We start from the raw sequence: 13,386 nt of genomic DNA on the forward strand, positions 1-13,386 counted from the left end.
GTCAAAGGCCTTACAGAGGTCCAGATAGACGACATCTGTAGCCCTTCCCATGTCCGCTGATGTAGTCACTCCATCACAGAAGGCCACTAGGTTGGTCAGGCAGGACTTGCCCTTGGTGAAGCCATGCTGGCTATCTCGAATCACCTCCCTGTCCTCCATGTGCCTTAGCATAGCACGTGCCTTAGCGTGATCTTCCTAGGCACAGAGGTGAGTGCTGTTCTGACACTGCTGGACACGACTACGTGCATACTCCCTCACAGAACATGTAGATGCTTATTAACTGGTAAAAACCTCTCCTTCGATGCTTGTAAGGTGACAGCAACTCCCATACACCTACACCTATACACCCTTACAGCCTATGTAGAGCATCACTGAAATCTGCAGTTTCCTTCGACACAATTTACCTTGATATATTGACGTATCTGGAAAGTCTTCCCTTTGAAGCCACACTGCTGTGTAATTAAACTTATTTTGATGTTTCATCATTAGTTTGAAATTACCACATGACTGGAACAGCAAGAGACTTGAACAGAATTGGTTAATTCAAGAAAATGCAGCCAAACTTAAGGACTATCAAGTTAGCTTGAATTAAGTGCTAAATTAAGCGTATTTTCTTTGTTACTACTGTATAGACAGTAGCACTGAGAAGGCGTAGTCACGTCCCAGATCCCCGCGGTATGGAGGCGTATGAATAAAGAGCATCATCCTGGCCCCAGGGGCTACAGAGACAACAGGAAGAAGAACAAGAGAGCTGGGTTGGGCTGGAGACCAGAGGAAGGATGAAATCGTCTGCATCTCAGGCCGTAGTGCCAGCATGCCACCCGCCTTGACAGACACCAAAGATCACGCAACCCTCTTTTTGTTAGCTTTAGAAATCCTATGAAACATATTGTAATTTACATGTCTCGCTTTAGAAACCTAGACTAGAAAAGCAAGAGCTTGTAATCAAGTTCTGTGTTTTAATTAACCTTGGCAGAAGCGATGGAAACATTTCCTGAGGTTTGGTTTGGTTAAAATAAGAGCTATCAGCCAGTCCTGGCCACACCAGGAGTGCGGTGCCAGCCCCCTGCAGCACGCTGCTGAGCCTGCGCTGCTCGGCGTGATTTTCGACTGAAAGTTGGAAGACAGCTATCATTAACTAACAGCTTAGTGGAAGAGTAGTCCTGTTGCAAGCAGATTATATGCATGTGTAGAGGTTGATTACAGCACAGTCGGCTGTTGAAGGACTGATCTGATAACGGGTAAAAATACACCGTACACTTGAAGTCGGGAGCTCTGTCTCTCTGGAGCCGACAGAAACCCAGCGCTGCGTGCTCGTGGAACCGGGCCTCGAGGCCAGATCGGTATCTGCCGCTGGGGTAATTCCTGCCTCATGCTGCAGCAAGTTTATTCCACCTACTTGCTTTGCTTTTTCTCAGGTCAGATGTTAAGAACTAGTCAATACACGTCACTGCAGGCAAGTCACAGGCAGGATGCTGTCATGAACTAGGAATATATGGCTTATGTATTGAATTAGTATTTTTTGCACAGTATTTCAGAAGTAGAAGGTTAATACTGAATTACAACGTATTCTGCTTCACGTCCTGAATGATCCGGCATGCCTAGTTTACGGTTTCTTAGTGAATACGGAGAGAAACTCTAATTACTTGAGAGTAGTTTTCCCCAGTTTTGTATTCAGTTGTACTTTTTCTGCCCTAAAACTACATCTCAACTTTCACTTTTGCAAAGCTCTTTCCTGCTTCGCTTTTATGAAGGGCAGATGAAAAGCATGGATCTTAATTAGTATTTTGTAGGTTGAAAAACATGTTTGGAAGCAGAATGGATGGCAAAGATTGCTCTGCAGTATTCACTTTCCCAGGCTGATGACAGCTGTGCTGTTATGTCAACTTTTATATAAAATACAGCAAATAATAGATTTACACATCCCTGTGCGTTTACCAGTTATTCAGGTTTCAGCCCCTATTTTACATTCCTAATGGCTGAGGCAGGCATTTGGTATATATCTTCCTGTGTAGAAATGACAAGTCTTGAAACCATCTGGAGTCGGTTGCTAATGCTAAATGCATGCGCTTCTGGGCTGAATGCTTTGAGATAAAGAGTAATTTTTACCTTTTGGCCTCTTGCAGTTTCCAACTCTGCTAAATGGTCACATACCAGTGCCACTCCCCAGCCTGGACGGAGCCTCTTCTCCAGTACTGCTTTCTCCAAACGCTCAGAAATCCTGATGACACCTCATCACGCCAAGGACTTACTGGTGGATTTAACACTTCATTCCTATGGGCTAGTTTTTCCTGTGTCATGAGAAGGACATTGTGAAACCCTCTATTACTTTGGTTTGCACTTTTCATTACATGGATAATCTACTTTTATTATGTTAGCATTTTTAAACAGTGTTTATATATAAAAGTATATATAAATCTGTTTTGCATTAAATGAATTATAATTTTTTTATATCATAGCTCTCAAGTGTTGAACACTTCTGTTGTTGATGACGTACTTTTCTTATTGGATTGCAACAATGTATCTAAGAAGGATGTGAAGCTTCTTTTTAATCCCCTTTTCTGCATATTATGCATTGTGCTTGTGTAAACTATAACCGGCTGTGCCTTCTTTTGCATAATGTCATGTAAATGATTTATATATTTTCTAGTATTAAGATAAAAAGCTGAAAGACAAAACTAGTATTGAACAGCCCTATGGTAGTATTTCAGTATTTTCTCCACGGATAGGCCATATGATGCAGTGTATTCATGTAACTTTGTATTAAGTGCTTTCAAATTGTATAAAAATAGCCTTATAATTTTTCTTTGCTGAAGTGAAAAACGTAATCAACGTTACAGTCAGGAGATGCATTTAGGAGTAACAAAGCCACATTTACACGTTTGTGCCCAAGTTCTTCTGTGGAGTTGCAGCAGGGAGGAACTGGGCTGTGTATATTCGTGCCACGTTGCCAGCATTTGAGAATACTTCTGTAGAAAAGGAGACGTTGCTCAGAGTTTATTCGGCCTACACTTCTTACAAACTGTCAACATTACAGCCGGAAAGACTGCAGGGATCTCTGGCCTCCCAGGGAACGAGGATCGTTCCCGATAAGAGAATTTCCAGGTGCCTTCTTCAGTCGTGCCAAGTGCCTTCTACTATTTCCCTGGAAAGATTATTCTGGCTACTAAAGCTCAGAAGGTTGCGTTTCCCCCTTCCCCCAAAGCTGGAAAAGTTACAGGACTGTAAATTAATGCCTGGTGCTTGTAAAGAGGCATACTGTGCATGTGGGATGTTTATGGATAAACATCTGAATTCTGGATTAAAAAACAGCACTGTGTTACTATACACTTGCAACTTGAACTTACCGGGTATGTCCTCCACCTTGAGGTGATGGCTTAGTCATCTAAATGTCAGGTTAGGATTAGGCTAGACTCCCTGGCACCACAGGTTCTAATCTTGGCAGGGCTGATGCAAATCTTCAGTTTTCTGAGGTGGCTAAATTGGGTTGAATGCAGCTTCACCATGTAGGTTTTTCAGATGAGACCTTCGAAAACCAAACCAAAATCAGAATCCTGTTTGCTACAGGTCATTATGGCTTCTACGTCGCTTTCTGGCCAAGCGGCTGGTCAAAAGTCTGTTCTTTTTGAAATTTATGCAGTGAGTTGTCTGCTGATTCTCTGTTTGGATGCATTTCAGTGATGATGTGTGTAGTTAATTGTAAAGTGCTTTTGGATCCTTCGACCTGAAAGGTGCTAAATAAACATTTTATTAATGCAGTTCTGATGTTGAAAAGCCATGTTTGGGGCAGAGGTAGTCTGACAAAAGACAGCAGGAATTTTCCTCAGGCTCCTGGGTTGCACAACCAAAAATGACTCCTCAGTTTCACTCGCAGTGATTAACGGGATAAAAACCTGCCATATCTGTACGAAGTACCAGTGCTGATAAACTGAGCGATTAGGTGCAAGACGTAAGGAAAAAGAACGAAACGCATGGGAAGTCAGTCACTTGAATCGGCGTTTTGAGAGCTCCAAGAGGTACCACCCCGCGGAGTCAAAACCAGAAGGTGAACCCATGCAAAATCTATGAGCGAAAGGAAATTTTATACTGAGTAAAATCAGAATAGGTTGGAAGAAGAGGCAGCATGTAGCTGACGGGATTGACTAATCTAGTGGAGATTAAATCACAAGGGCTCGCAGGTCAAACGTTTCGCTTTCAGTGGATTCCTCCCAGGTACACGGAATATTTTTCAGTAACTACGTTAGAGAGGCAATTATTCACCCTCTAGAGCCAACCCTTGTCTCATTTTTAAGTAAGTATGACTGCCTACTTCGGCGAAGTCTCGCCTTCCACACGCCGGTATAGCTAATGGGAGAACAAGGCATAGAGAGGGAGTGTTTCTCACTACGAGTTTAAAAAGTAAAGATACTCACGAAAATTTGGTCTTTGACTTAGTAAGAAGTAATGAATACCACACTGCAAAACCCCCAGATGAACACGAGAGGAGGGAGCGTGTGACAGAGGAGAGAGTCTTAAAAGAAAAAGCCTCCAGATTCTCATGACTTTGTTTCTTCCAAGGTTTTACTATTAATAAGGCAGGTTTTTTTCTTTTCAAAAGGCTCAAGACACCTCGACACCCCCCCACACCCCTCCCCTCCCACCCTCCTGCTCCTTGAGTGACTTTGTTTTTCTTTTAAAGATAGCAGAAAATAGCAATTCTGGGACAAAAATCTATTGCAACACATTACTGTAAAGGATCTGGGAGAATCCCATAAAACTTAAGGGAAGACACCCAGAAACAAGAAAGCAGCGCTGTCTTCTCACCTTTGAGAGAATAAAAAACAGCAACAGAACACATCTTCTTTTGTTATTTAACTTTTCAGTTAAAAAAAAAAAAAAGTTTTCAAAATGAAATCTGCCTTCCAAATTGGTCAATTACGTGGAGCAAAAATTCTTCCTACTGGGAAGAATTTATAAAGTCCAGCCTCTCAAGTCTAACGCTTACTTAAAACACTAGATTATTATGCCTTCTGCTTCGAAGAAAATATTCTATTGGAAATTTTCTTTTGAATTTTATTAACAGATATCTTTTTAACTGTAGAGAAAAATCAAATAAATGTTTTTAAAATAAATACTGTGAAAGCGTCAATATTTCTGTGGCATGGAGAGCTCCAAGCCAACAATCCTGGGGAACAAAAGGGGGGTTATTCTCTTCAGTATCCTTGGTAGTAATTGCAATTTGATCACACTCGAGGGATTTTTTGGATAGATTTACACTTTATTCATGCTTCAGCAATGCACAAAAAGTTTCCAGTATTATATAGGCTGGGTGCACGATTAGGCTATTTTGGGCTTACCTTTACATTGGTTTTTTTTCAAAAAAGCAAGTGCCCACCAGTAGGGCCACAGCTGCTGGGTAGCTTTGCCAAGAGACCGCACACATCGTCTGCCCTGTCACAGGTGAGTGGCTTCAGTTCTAAAGAAAACTTTCAAGGTGGGGAAAACAGCGATGGGTGGGAACAAACTACGGAAAAAGGAAGGTTTGACACCCGTCCATGACGTCAACAAGGAATAACTTGTTTTGTCTGAATAAAACTAGTCTCACCAGACAGGCAGCGCTTGCCAATCTGGAAATACCTACCAAAGAAGTAATGAACTGTCAACAAGATGACTGTTTAAAGGGGAGGTGGTCCTTTAAAACAGACTACAGCATTTTATTTTAACAGAACAAGTCTCTACGCCAAGAGGCTGTGTGACCTGGTGCCTACAGGAAGCATCTTCAGAAGCCCTCATGACCACCAAATGAATTTGGAACCGGCACAGTAACTACAGGTAGTCTCTTTTACGGAAGGGCATCAGTGTTCCCTTCTGATCTTGAGGCTGTCTCTATATCCTATAGGATAAACAAACACGGGTCACTCAGATTTAAGCATACCTCTACGAAGTCGTCAGAAAACTACAACTTTTGAAACCCCTTTTAGCCCCAAACTGTAACTGCTCTTACCAATTAATACGCGAGTGCTCTGCCTACACAGATGGAGTACAAACCTATTTCTTGAGGGCAGAGATCGACCGCATTAGTGAGGAGGAGTATAAATTTATTTAAATGAAAAAAGGAGAATGAACCTCAGGCAAGGACTCTGGAGCGATCAGCATCATGGCCTGCCTGGAGGGGGGGGCGGTATTTGTAGGAAAGCACCCTGGAGGAGAGGACTCCAGGACACGCTGGGTTTTTTTTCTTGAAAGATTCCCACCAGTTCGTGTTCACTCTGCAAGAAGTGCGAACGGATAAACCTAACCTTAATTACCTCAGGCAAGGACTCTGGAGCGATCAGCATCATGGCCTGCCTGGAGGGGGGGGCGGTATTTGTAGGAAAGCACCCTGGAGGAGAGGACTCCAGGACACGCTGGGTTTTTTTTCTTGAAAGATTCCCACCAGTTCGTGTTCACTCTGCAAGAAGTGCGAACGGATAAACCTAACCTTAATTAAGGGTGTGCAAGAGGAGGAGCAGGCAGCGCTGACGCTGCCGTGCGGGGCCTGCAGGGAGGTGCTCCGCAAGAGCGTGTTGGAGAGGGGAGAGGGAAGAGCATTCTCCCCGGTTTGCAATCCGCTGCGACGGCATTTCCATCAGCAAGAAGATCCCACTGCAGCAAATGAAGGAACTTCATAGCTCTCTGGGGAAAAATGTGTTCCAAGGTATGGCATCTGAGCTGAACAAGACTTGTATTTCATTAGGAGGACCATAAAAGCAATCTGCTTGGGCAGGGCCCGTTTCTTAAGTGATTTTGGAGGATGCAGCCAGGACAATAAATTAGGCAGTTATTTACATCAGTAAGTATGTGCATATGTATGCATTCACAGCTTAAGTTGGCTCAAAAATTACAGAACTTAAATGAGTTCAGGGATTTTAGAAAACGTGAAAATAATGGAAAATTGCAATGTACACGTTTTTCCACTGACATCAATCTTTTTCTTTCAGTTAGCGAGAGAGGCGCAGTACAGCCCAGTGAAAATCACACACAAAAGATTAAAAAAAAAAAAAAATCTAGAATAGCTAACCTCTAATCCCAGTTCTGACAACACGAATTTCCACTGTGGCCTGGAACACGGGTTTGATTTCTCTGCAGCTAAACCCCACAGATGAAAAGGCTGTATGGTGTGAGTTACAAAGCCCACGTTATCTACTTGGCTTTTATACTTTTCAGAATCATCCTACCTGTACAGCCAGAGCTTACTTTACAACGTACCAATTAGCTAAACACTTGCACAGTCCTTCCTTTACGTTTTATAATCGATACTTGTTACCAATCTCTTAAATCGGTCTGACATGGATGTCGGTGAGATACCTGTGTGTTGCTGACCCACGTACAGGGCAAAGAGTAGCACTAAATCTCTAAGAGCCCAGTCTCTGAAGCCGCGGGGGGGCGCGGGCAGGCAATCTGTAGAAAGTAAGCATTCAAGTTCCTCCCCAACTTTAAGAATTTTCATAGAAATGTTGCATTTGTTTCAAAGCCAAACTTTGCTAAGGGAAAAAAGGTATCGAAGTGTGCTAACGAGGTGCACAAATTATTTCAGCTCCACCCCTTAGTGACCAGACAAAATGACCACACGTGGTCACAGACAAGACGAGTTCTAGTTTTTCTTCAGTGTCACTATAGGCTACAGCTGTGCATTTCCATACCCTAATTTGCTTTGGATTTCTTTCAAATCTGACCTTAATTCTGGGTATTTCCTGGGTTTACAATAATTAGCTTGGGGATATTTACAACATACCTTTCATATACTTTGTCCTCAATAACTGAATGTATTCTTACCCTTCATTCCCTCTTAACGTTGCAAAACAGAAACAATGTACCTTTATTACATTGAACAACTCACGCGCAAACAACAAGCAAGCAGCCCAAAGAACGCTACCTTGCAGTTTTTCAAATGATTTGCAAATACAAAGTATGTTGATTCTTTAATAATTGTTTATTTTAACTTTTATTGCCCAATTCAGGGATACACTCTGGCTACTTAATGCTGTGGCAAAGCAGCACAAAAATAACACAGCTGTGTTGAGATGCACGTCCCACTAGAGCGTTGCTGAGCAGCTGGTTTGCCCCTTCAACCTCCCACTCCGTCCTGCCCTGCAAATTCCCGTCCTCCGCCCACCCGCTCTCCCCTGCAACCTCCACCTGCATGTGCACACAACCTCATCACCGCCCGCCTCTTTCCTGTCCTCAAGCCCACCTTATTCCTACACGCACCTATACACACACCTTGGCGTTCCTACCCCGGGGTAGATGGGATACACCGGGTATCTCCTAGAAATAATTACTTAATCAGCAACAACTTGCAGGCCATTTCTCATTAACTGATCACTCATCTGCAGCAAAGGTCATCACACCAAACCTTGAAAGTCATCCACTTTTAGCGACTATCTGCTTGGTTTTCGTCACGGTTGAGGTCTTCTCCCAGAAAGGCCAACAGTCCCTACAGTTCTCGGGGACAGCGAAACCAAGTCCGCAGTGCCTGATGCTGCCGGACAGGAGGCAGAACGCTGGACTGCACGAAAAGGATGGCAGAGAAATGCCCAGCGACTTCAGACTCGCTGACTACTGCCCCAAACGGGCAGCTGCCACAGAATTGTCTCTGCTGATGCAGGAATTTCAATTACAGACAATTAAAAAAAGAAAGAAACTGGCTTGACCGCAGATGCCAAGTTTCTTAAGAAATACATTCTTTAAAGCTACCTCCTGATGAAGAAAACCAATTCGCTTGTAGGTCCTTAGAAAAAATCTCTTTATGAACAGAGTGCTTTAATTTTACGGAAGATCTTTTCATCTGTAACAAAAAAGCTGAATTCCTACTTAAAATGGAAACCTCCTTTTGTTAGCTGCAGCTGATCCCTTTCTAAAGTTATTAATGCACTTCATTTTACCAGTTAAACCTTTAAGTCCTTTACTCATTAGTGTCACATTATACTTGTTCTTTTATGACCTATAAAATATTACTGTCCTAGAAATGCTAAATCCCACATTTATCCACAGTGAACATTTACTCTATATCTTCACTACTTTTGTGAAAAAAGGAGACGTTCTTCTGACACTTCCTTCTTCAACACCATCACGTCTACAACGTATTTCCTACAAAGTTAATCAGTATAAAATCTAGATCAGATCCATAGCTACTATAAAAAAATATATAACAACTATTTCAGGACAAAGGTTTTTCATCAGTGCCAAATCTGCCTCTGACACACATGTAACGGTCCCACTGGCATCAGTGGGAGACCCACGCACGTATCCGAGACACGTATTACGCTCCTAGACCTAGGCGAGACTTCCGATACCGTCTGACATGCAGGACTTGCTTGCTAATAATTAGACTACGGACCATGGTTGCAATAAGATCCTGAACGGCCTCAGTCGCGGATGAGTCGCATGACTTTCCACTGCCACTACTTCTGCGTCGCATGAATTAACAAGCGGCCAAAGTTAAAACTGATGACTCCCACAACGCACAGATCTAGCTAAACACTTCCAACAATGTCCCAAGAACCGCAAGTTCACTTAGTCTGTATTTTTAACAACACAGGGCCTCTGTTATTATAAATGTCAAAACAAAACCAAAGAATTCCACAGAATATTTATACTTTCAGAAGTACAATATTAATACAGGTCGGTCAGTTAGAAATAACAGCAGTTTGTTAGGTCTACAAGATTTAACGTAAAACCGGTTTACAAATGCTGAAAAGCAGTAGTGGTCCAACAGTCACCATTACACATGAATTTCTCTCCTCCAGAAAATAAAAAAAATCCCAATTCAAATTTACCAGTATCAATGAACTATTAATAAAACACCCCCAAACATGCCACAATCACTATTCACAAATAAAGTTAAAATGAAATATACAAAAATTCACTTAATACTGTTAAATAACAATAAACTACAAGATTTCCTGAACAGAAATGGTAGGACCCCTGAATGTTTTACAGTGAATGTCAGGAAAAATTAAGTTACCTATGACTATTTTCATGATATACCAGCCAAAGATTTACATGACCATTTCAAAATATACCAATAAAGATTTACAGTCTCTTTAAGATGCACTAAACAAATAGGTTCATAAGAGTGAACACAAATGCTTAAAAATACTGTAACCATCACCAAGGGTGTACTTATGATACTCACTGAGATGCATAAGCATAGCAGGAACATGATTACTATCTCTGGTAAACAGGTAACATCTAAGATCTGAAAAACTCTCTAAGTTCCCATTGTAAAATCTCTGTAGTATAGAGAGCTCTTATCAAGTACAAACTTGCATCTTTCCCGTTGATTTCAAGTGAATAATGCACAAATGGGAGAGCAACAAGGTGGGAAAAGTGTGACGTTATTCCCATGTTCTTGTAATTAGTTGTCCTGTTCCTCTGTAATGAAATTCTACATTTCAAAAGTAAGCCAGGGTCCAACGTATATGAATCGTCTTTTTACTGTTTGTGTTTCTAAGTTAAAAACAAGGTAAAAAAGTCATTGCTTCTGCAAGTCATTGCTTCTGCAGGCCCCACATGCACAACAATGTGCAAATACCTTATGCTGGAGTAAGCCTGACAAAATTTATCATCCAGTCTCCATGCTCTAATGTATCAATAACTAACGTAGGATCTGAGAGCAAATAATAGGTACTGTTCACTTGTTTGAATCAACTTTCACACCATGTGCTTTTCAAAAACATAATATGCATTATAATTTTTCAACTATTTCAACACATACTTCCAATGTTAAATAAGGAATTAAGTGCCATGAACTTAGAGCATTAAAGATGGTTCACCTATAGCCAAGCAAAGCTATGTTTACATTCCAGGAAACGCTGCAGTTTAAGAAATAGAAAAAAACCCTGCAGCAGTAGAACATTTTATGAAGAGAAACAGATGCATTCACATATTATAAAGCCATTGCAACTTCTTCAGGCATGGAACTGTTGTGTTAACTATACAGACAGTAGTTATTTAGCAGCAATGATTCCGCAATAAATAATGCACTGTGTTTCTCAGTCCTGCACAAAAATTGCAGCTACAGTTACATCAACAGCTGTAACCTACTGGCTCTAGTGGCAGAGGAGACCTTAAAACCAACTGTACAAAAAATTGTCACACTGTGACAACAAATATAAAAACATAATCTGCAGGTTGGAAATAAAAAGACTCCACTGTGAAGAGGACAGTGTAGACAAACTGCGATTCCGAGTCCACCAACAGAGAGCACTGCCTTCAGATCCGAGTCCTTGACTGATAGGATGGGCTTGGGCTTGACTCCGCATGGCCCACTTTAAAAAAGCATGCTCTGCCTTCTGTTCTTCCCATGTCCTGAAACAGAACATGGACCACGGTAAGAAACCGAAGCACTCGCACAACAGACTATTCAGTTATTATCTACATCTTCTGTCTTTCCATTTCAGGAGAACATCCTTTGTGCTTAAACCAGTCTCAGGATCTTTCTTGTAACTGCACTTGTTGCAGGTTGTTTTTTTTTTTACTTTGCTACCATTCACCCACACAGTAATGGTTTGAAACTCCAAGACATTCTCGTATTAACAGTCCCTCCGCCCATCCCTCCTTCTGTGCATTTAGCTTATATGTCTCTACAGGAATCTGAGCAAATCATTCTTGATATTTGTTTGAGTACATTCACACAGACCAATTTAACGAAGTGTTTTTCAGTTCCAAATGTCTCTGGCACAGCATTCTGTTTGCAGATATGAGAAAATATTAAGCTTTCCATACCTGTCTCTGGGTAAGTGGAATTTCGAAAGCCAGGGTCTTTTTGCAACTGAATCTCTTTTAGACTGAATATTGAAACACCTGGAATGTAACAGAAATCAATTCATATCCAAACATAACTATGCTTTATTGAACAAAGTTCTATTCTTAATTATACAGTTTAGATTAAAAAAAGTTTCCTATTCTCAAATACTTACGTCAATATATACAGGACTTCTTTAATAGATTAGACTTGAGAGTTTTTCCTTAAGCAATGTACTACCTTAACAGTACTCTGCTACTTTACCGAGAGTTTTTCCTTAAGCAATGTACCAGCTTAACAATACTCTGCTACTTTACCACTCCTCTTACTTTCAGGCAAAGTGTGTATTCTTGTTCCAAGACTTCTGAAGTATGCGTGTTTCATGGCCTCTTCTGCTGAAATTCTCTTCTTTGATTCATACTATTAACATAAAAGGATACAAGCGTGTTGGTTTTCATGAAAAACCTCTTTGCATCAAGTGATTTTATCAAAGGGAGAAAGAGGGTTCTACTTGCTCAGTATTTCCCGCCAACTCTCTAGGACAAATTTGTTTTCATTACTTTTATTTCACACATGAAAATCTAACATATGTTACCTAAATCAGTATTATCAACATATAACAAGATTGCTAAAATAGTCAAAATAAATCCTGTAAATGGATGCAAGTCAAAAATATACTTAGTCTTCATTTACAGATGTAAAAACAATTAGATGACAGACTTCTGTCTACATAAGGAAAAATTTCTTTACTGAAAGAGTGGTTAAACATTGGAACAGGCTGCCCAGGGAAGTGGTGGAGTCACCATCCCTGGAGGGATTTAAAAGACAAGTAGATGAGACACTTAGGGACATGGCTTAGTGAGTGGTGGTGTTGGGTCGACGGTTGGACTCGATGATCTTAGAGGTCTTTTCCAACCTCAATGATTCTATGATTCTGTGATTATATTCTAGTATTAAATTGCAATGAAATGCTATTACATGAGATCACAGAAGTTTTCTAATTCAATGGACTATGCTGCAGTGTTTTGCATAAAATGGAACTTTAGACAACATGGTCTTCAGCCTGTGCTCAAATGTCTCCTGCTTGGCATATGTGGACATTTGGACAAAGATGCAGACATTTAAAAAGCTGTATACATGTAAGAACAAAGTCCAAACAAGGACTGCAAGTACTGTTCTCACACAATGTGTAAACAGATGAAGACCTGATGTAGAATTTAAATCATAGGCTGCAAAGCAGAGTAACTGACCCCCACCTTATGTACTAAGAATTTTTAACACTGTGAAGTTACAGTGCTTCTGCACCTACTCAAAAACGTAAGAGCTGGCCTTCCATCTTGCTTCCCCTCTTCTTGCTTCTGGATCATTTTTAATACAGATTAAAAGATTAAACCCACATATCACTTCACCTTTTGAATACAGTTTGCAAGATCAAAGAGTAATATTACACCTTAGTAACTGCTTCTCTAGTAGTAAGCTAAGTTCATCGTTACAGAAATTTAGTATTTGTATTTAAAAATTCTGATTTAATACTGTATTTCACCAGAGATTTAGTTTTTTCAGGGAACTGCTAACATAGAATCAATTCTATTTTTACAAAAAGTAGCAAGAGAAGAAAT

At 40.8% G+C, this 13,386-nt stretch overlaps 2 protein-coding genes across 3 annotated transcripts in view; one reads left to right on the forward strand and one right to left on the reverse strand.

Moving 5' to 3' along the window:
- Positions 1-3,758, forward strand: part of ELK3 (ELK3, ETS transcription factor) — a 41,082-nt gene extending 37,324 nt beyond the window's left edge. Inside the window, exon 5 of the mRNA XM_009286759.1 lies at positions 2,127-3,758. Within this exon, the coding sequence (XP_009285034.1) occupies positions 2,127-2,225 (99 nt within the window). The 3' untranslated portion in view covers positions 2,226-3,758. The remainder of the gene's footprint in view (positions 1-2,126) is intronic.
- Positions 3,759-9,524: 5,766 nt separating this feature from the next.
- CDK17 (cyclin dependent kinase 17) overlaps positions 9,525-13,386 on the reverse strand; it is a 56,756-nt gene continuing 52,894 nt past the window's right edge. For both annotated transcript variants that reach the window (XM_009286761.2, XM_009286760.2), the window contains 3 exons: positions 12,097-12,187; positions 11,749-11,826; positions 9,525-11,331 (listed from right to left, as the gene is read on the reverse strand). In XM_009286761.2, the coding sequence (XP_009285036.1) occupies positions 11,294-11,331; positions 11,749-11,826; positions 12,097-12,187 (207 nt within the window). In that variant the 3' untranslated portion in view covers positions 9,525-11,293. The remainder of the gene's footprint in view (positions 11,332-11,748; positions 11,827-12,096; positions 12,188-13,386) is intronic.

This window comes from Aptenodytes forsteri, unplaced genomic scaffold (genome assembly GCF_000699145.1).
Source record: "Aptenodytes forsteri isolate BGI_AS27 unplaced genomic scaffold, ASM69914v1 Scaffold360, whole genome shotgun sequence".
NCBI lineage: Eukaryota > Metazoa > Chordata > Aves > Sphenisciformes > Spheniscidae > Aptenodytes > Aptenodytes forsteri.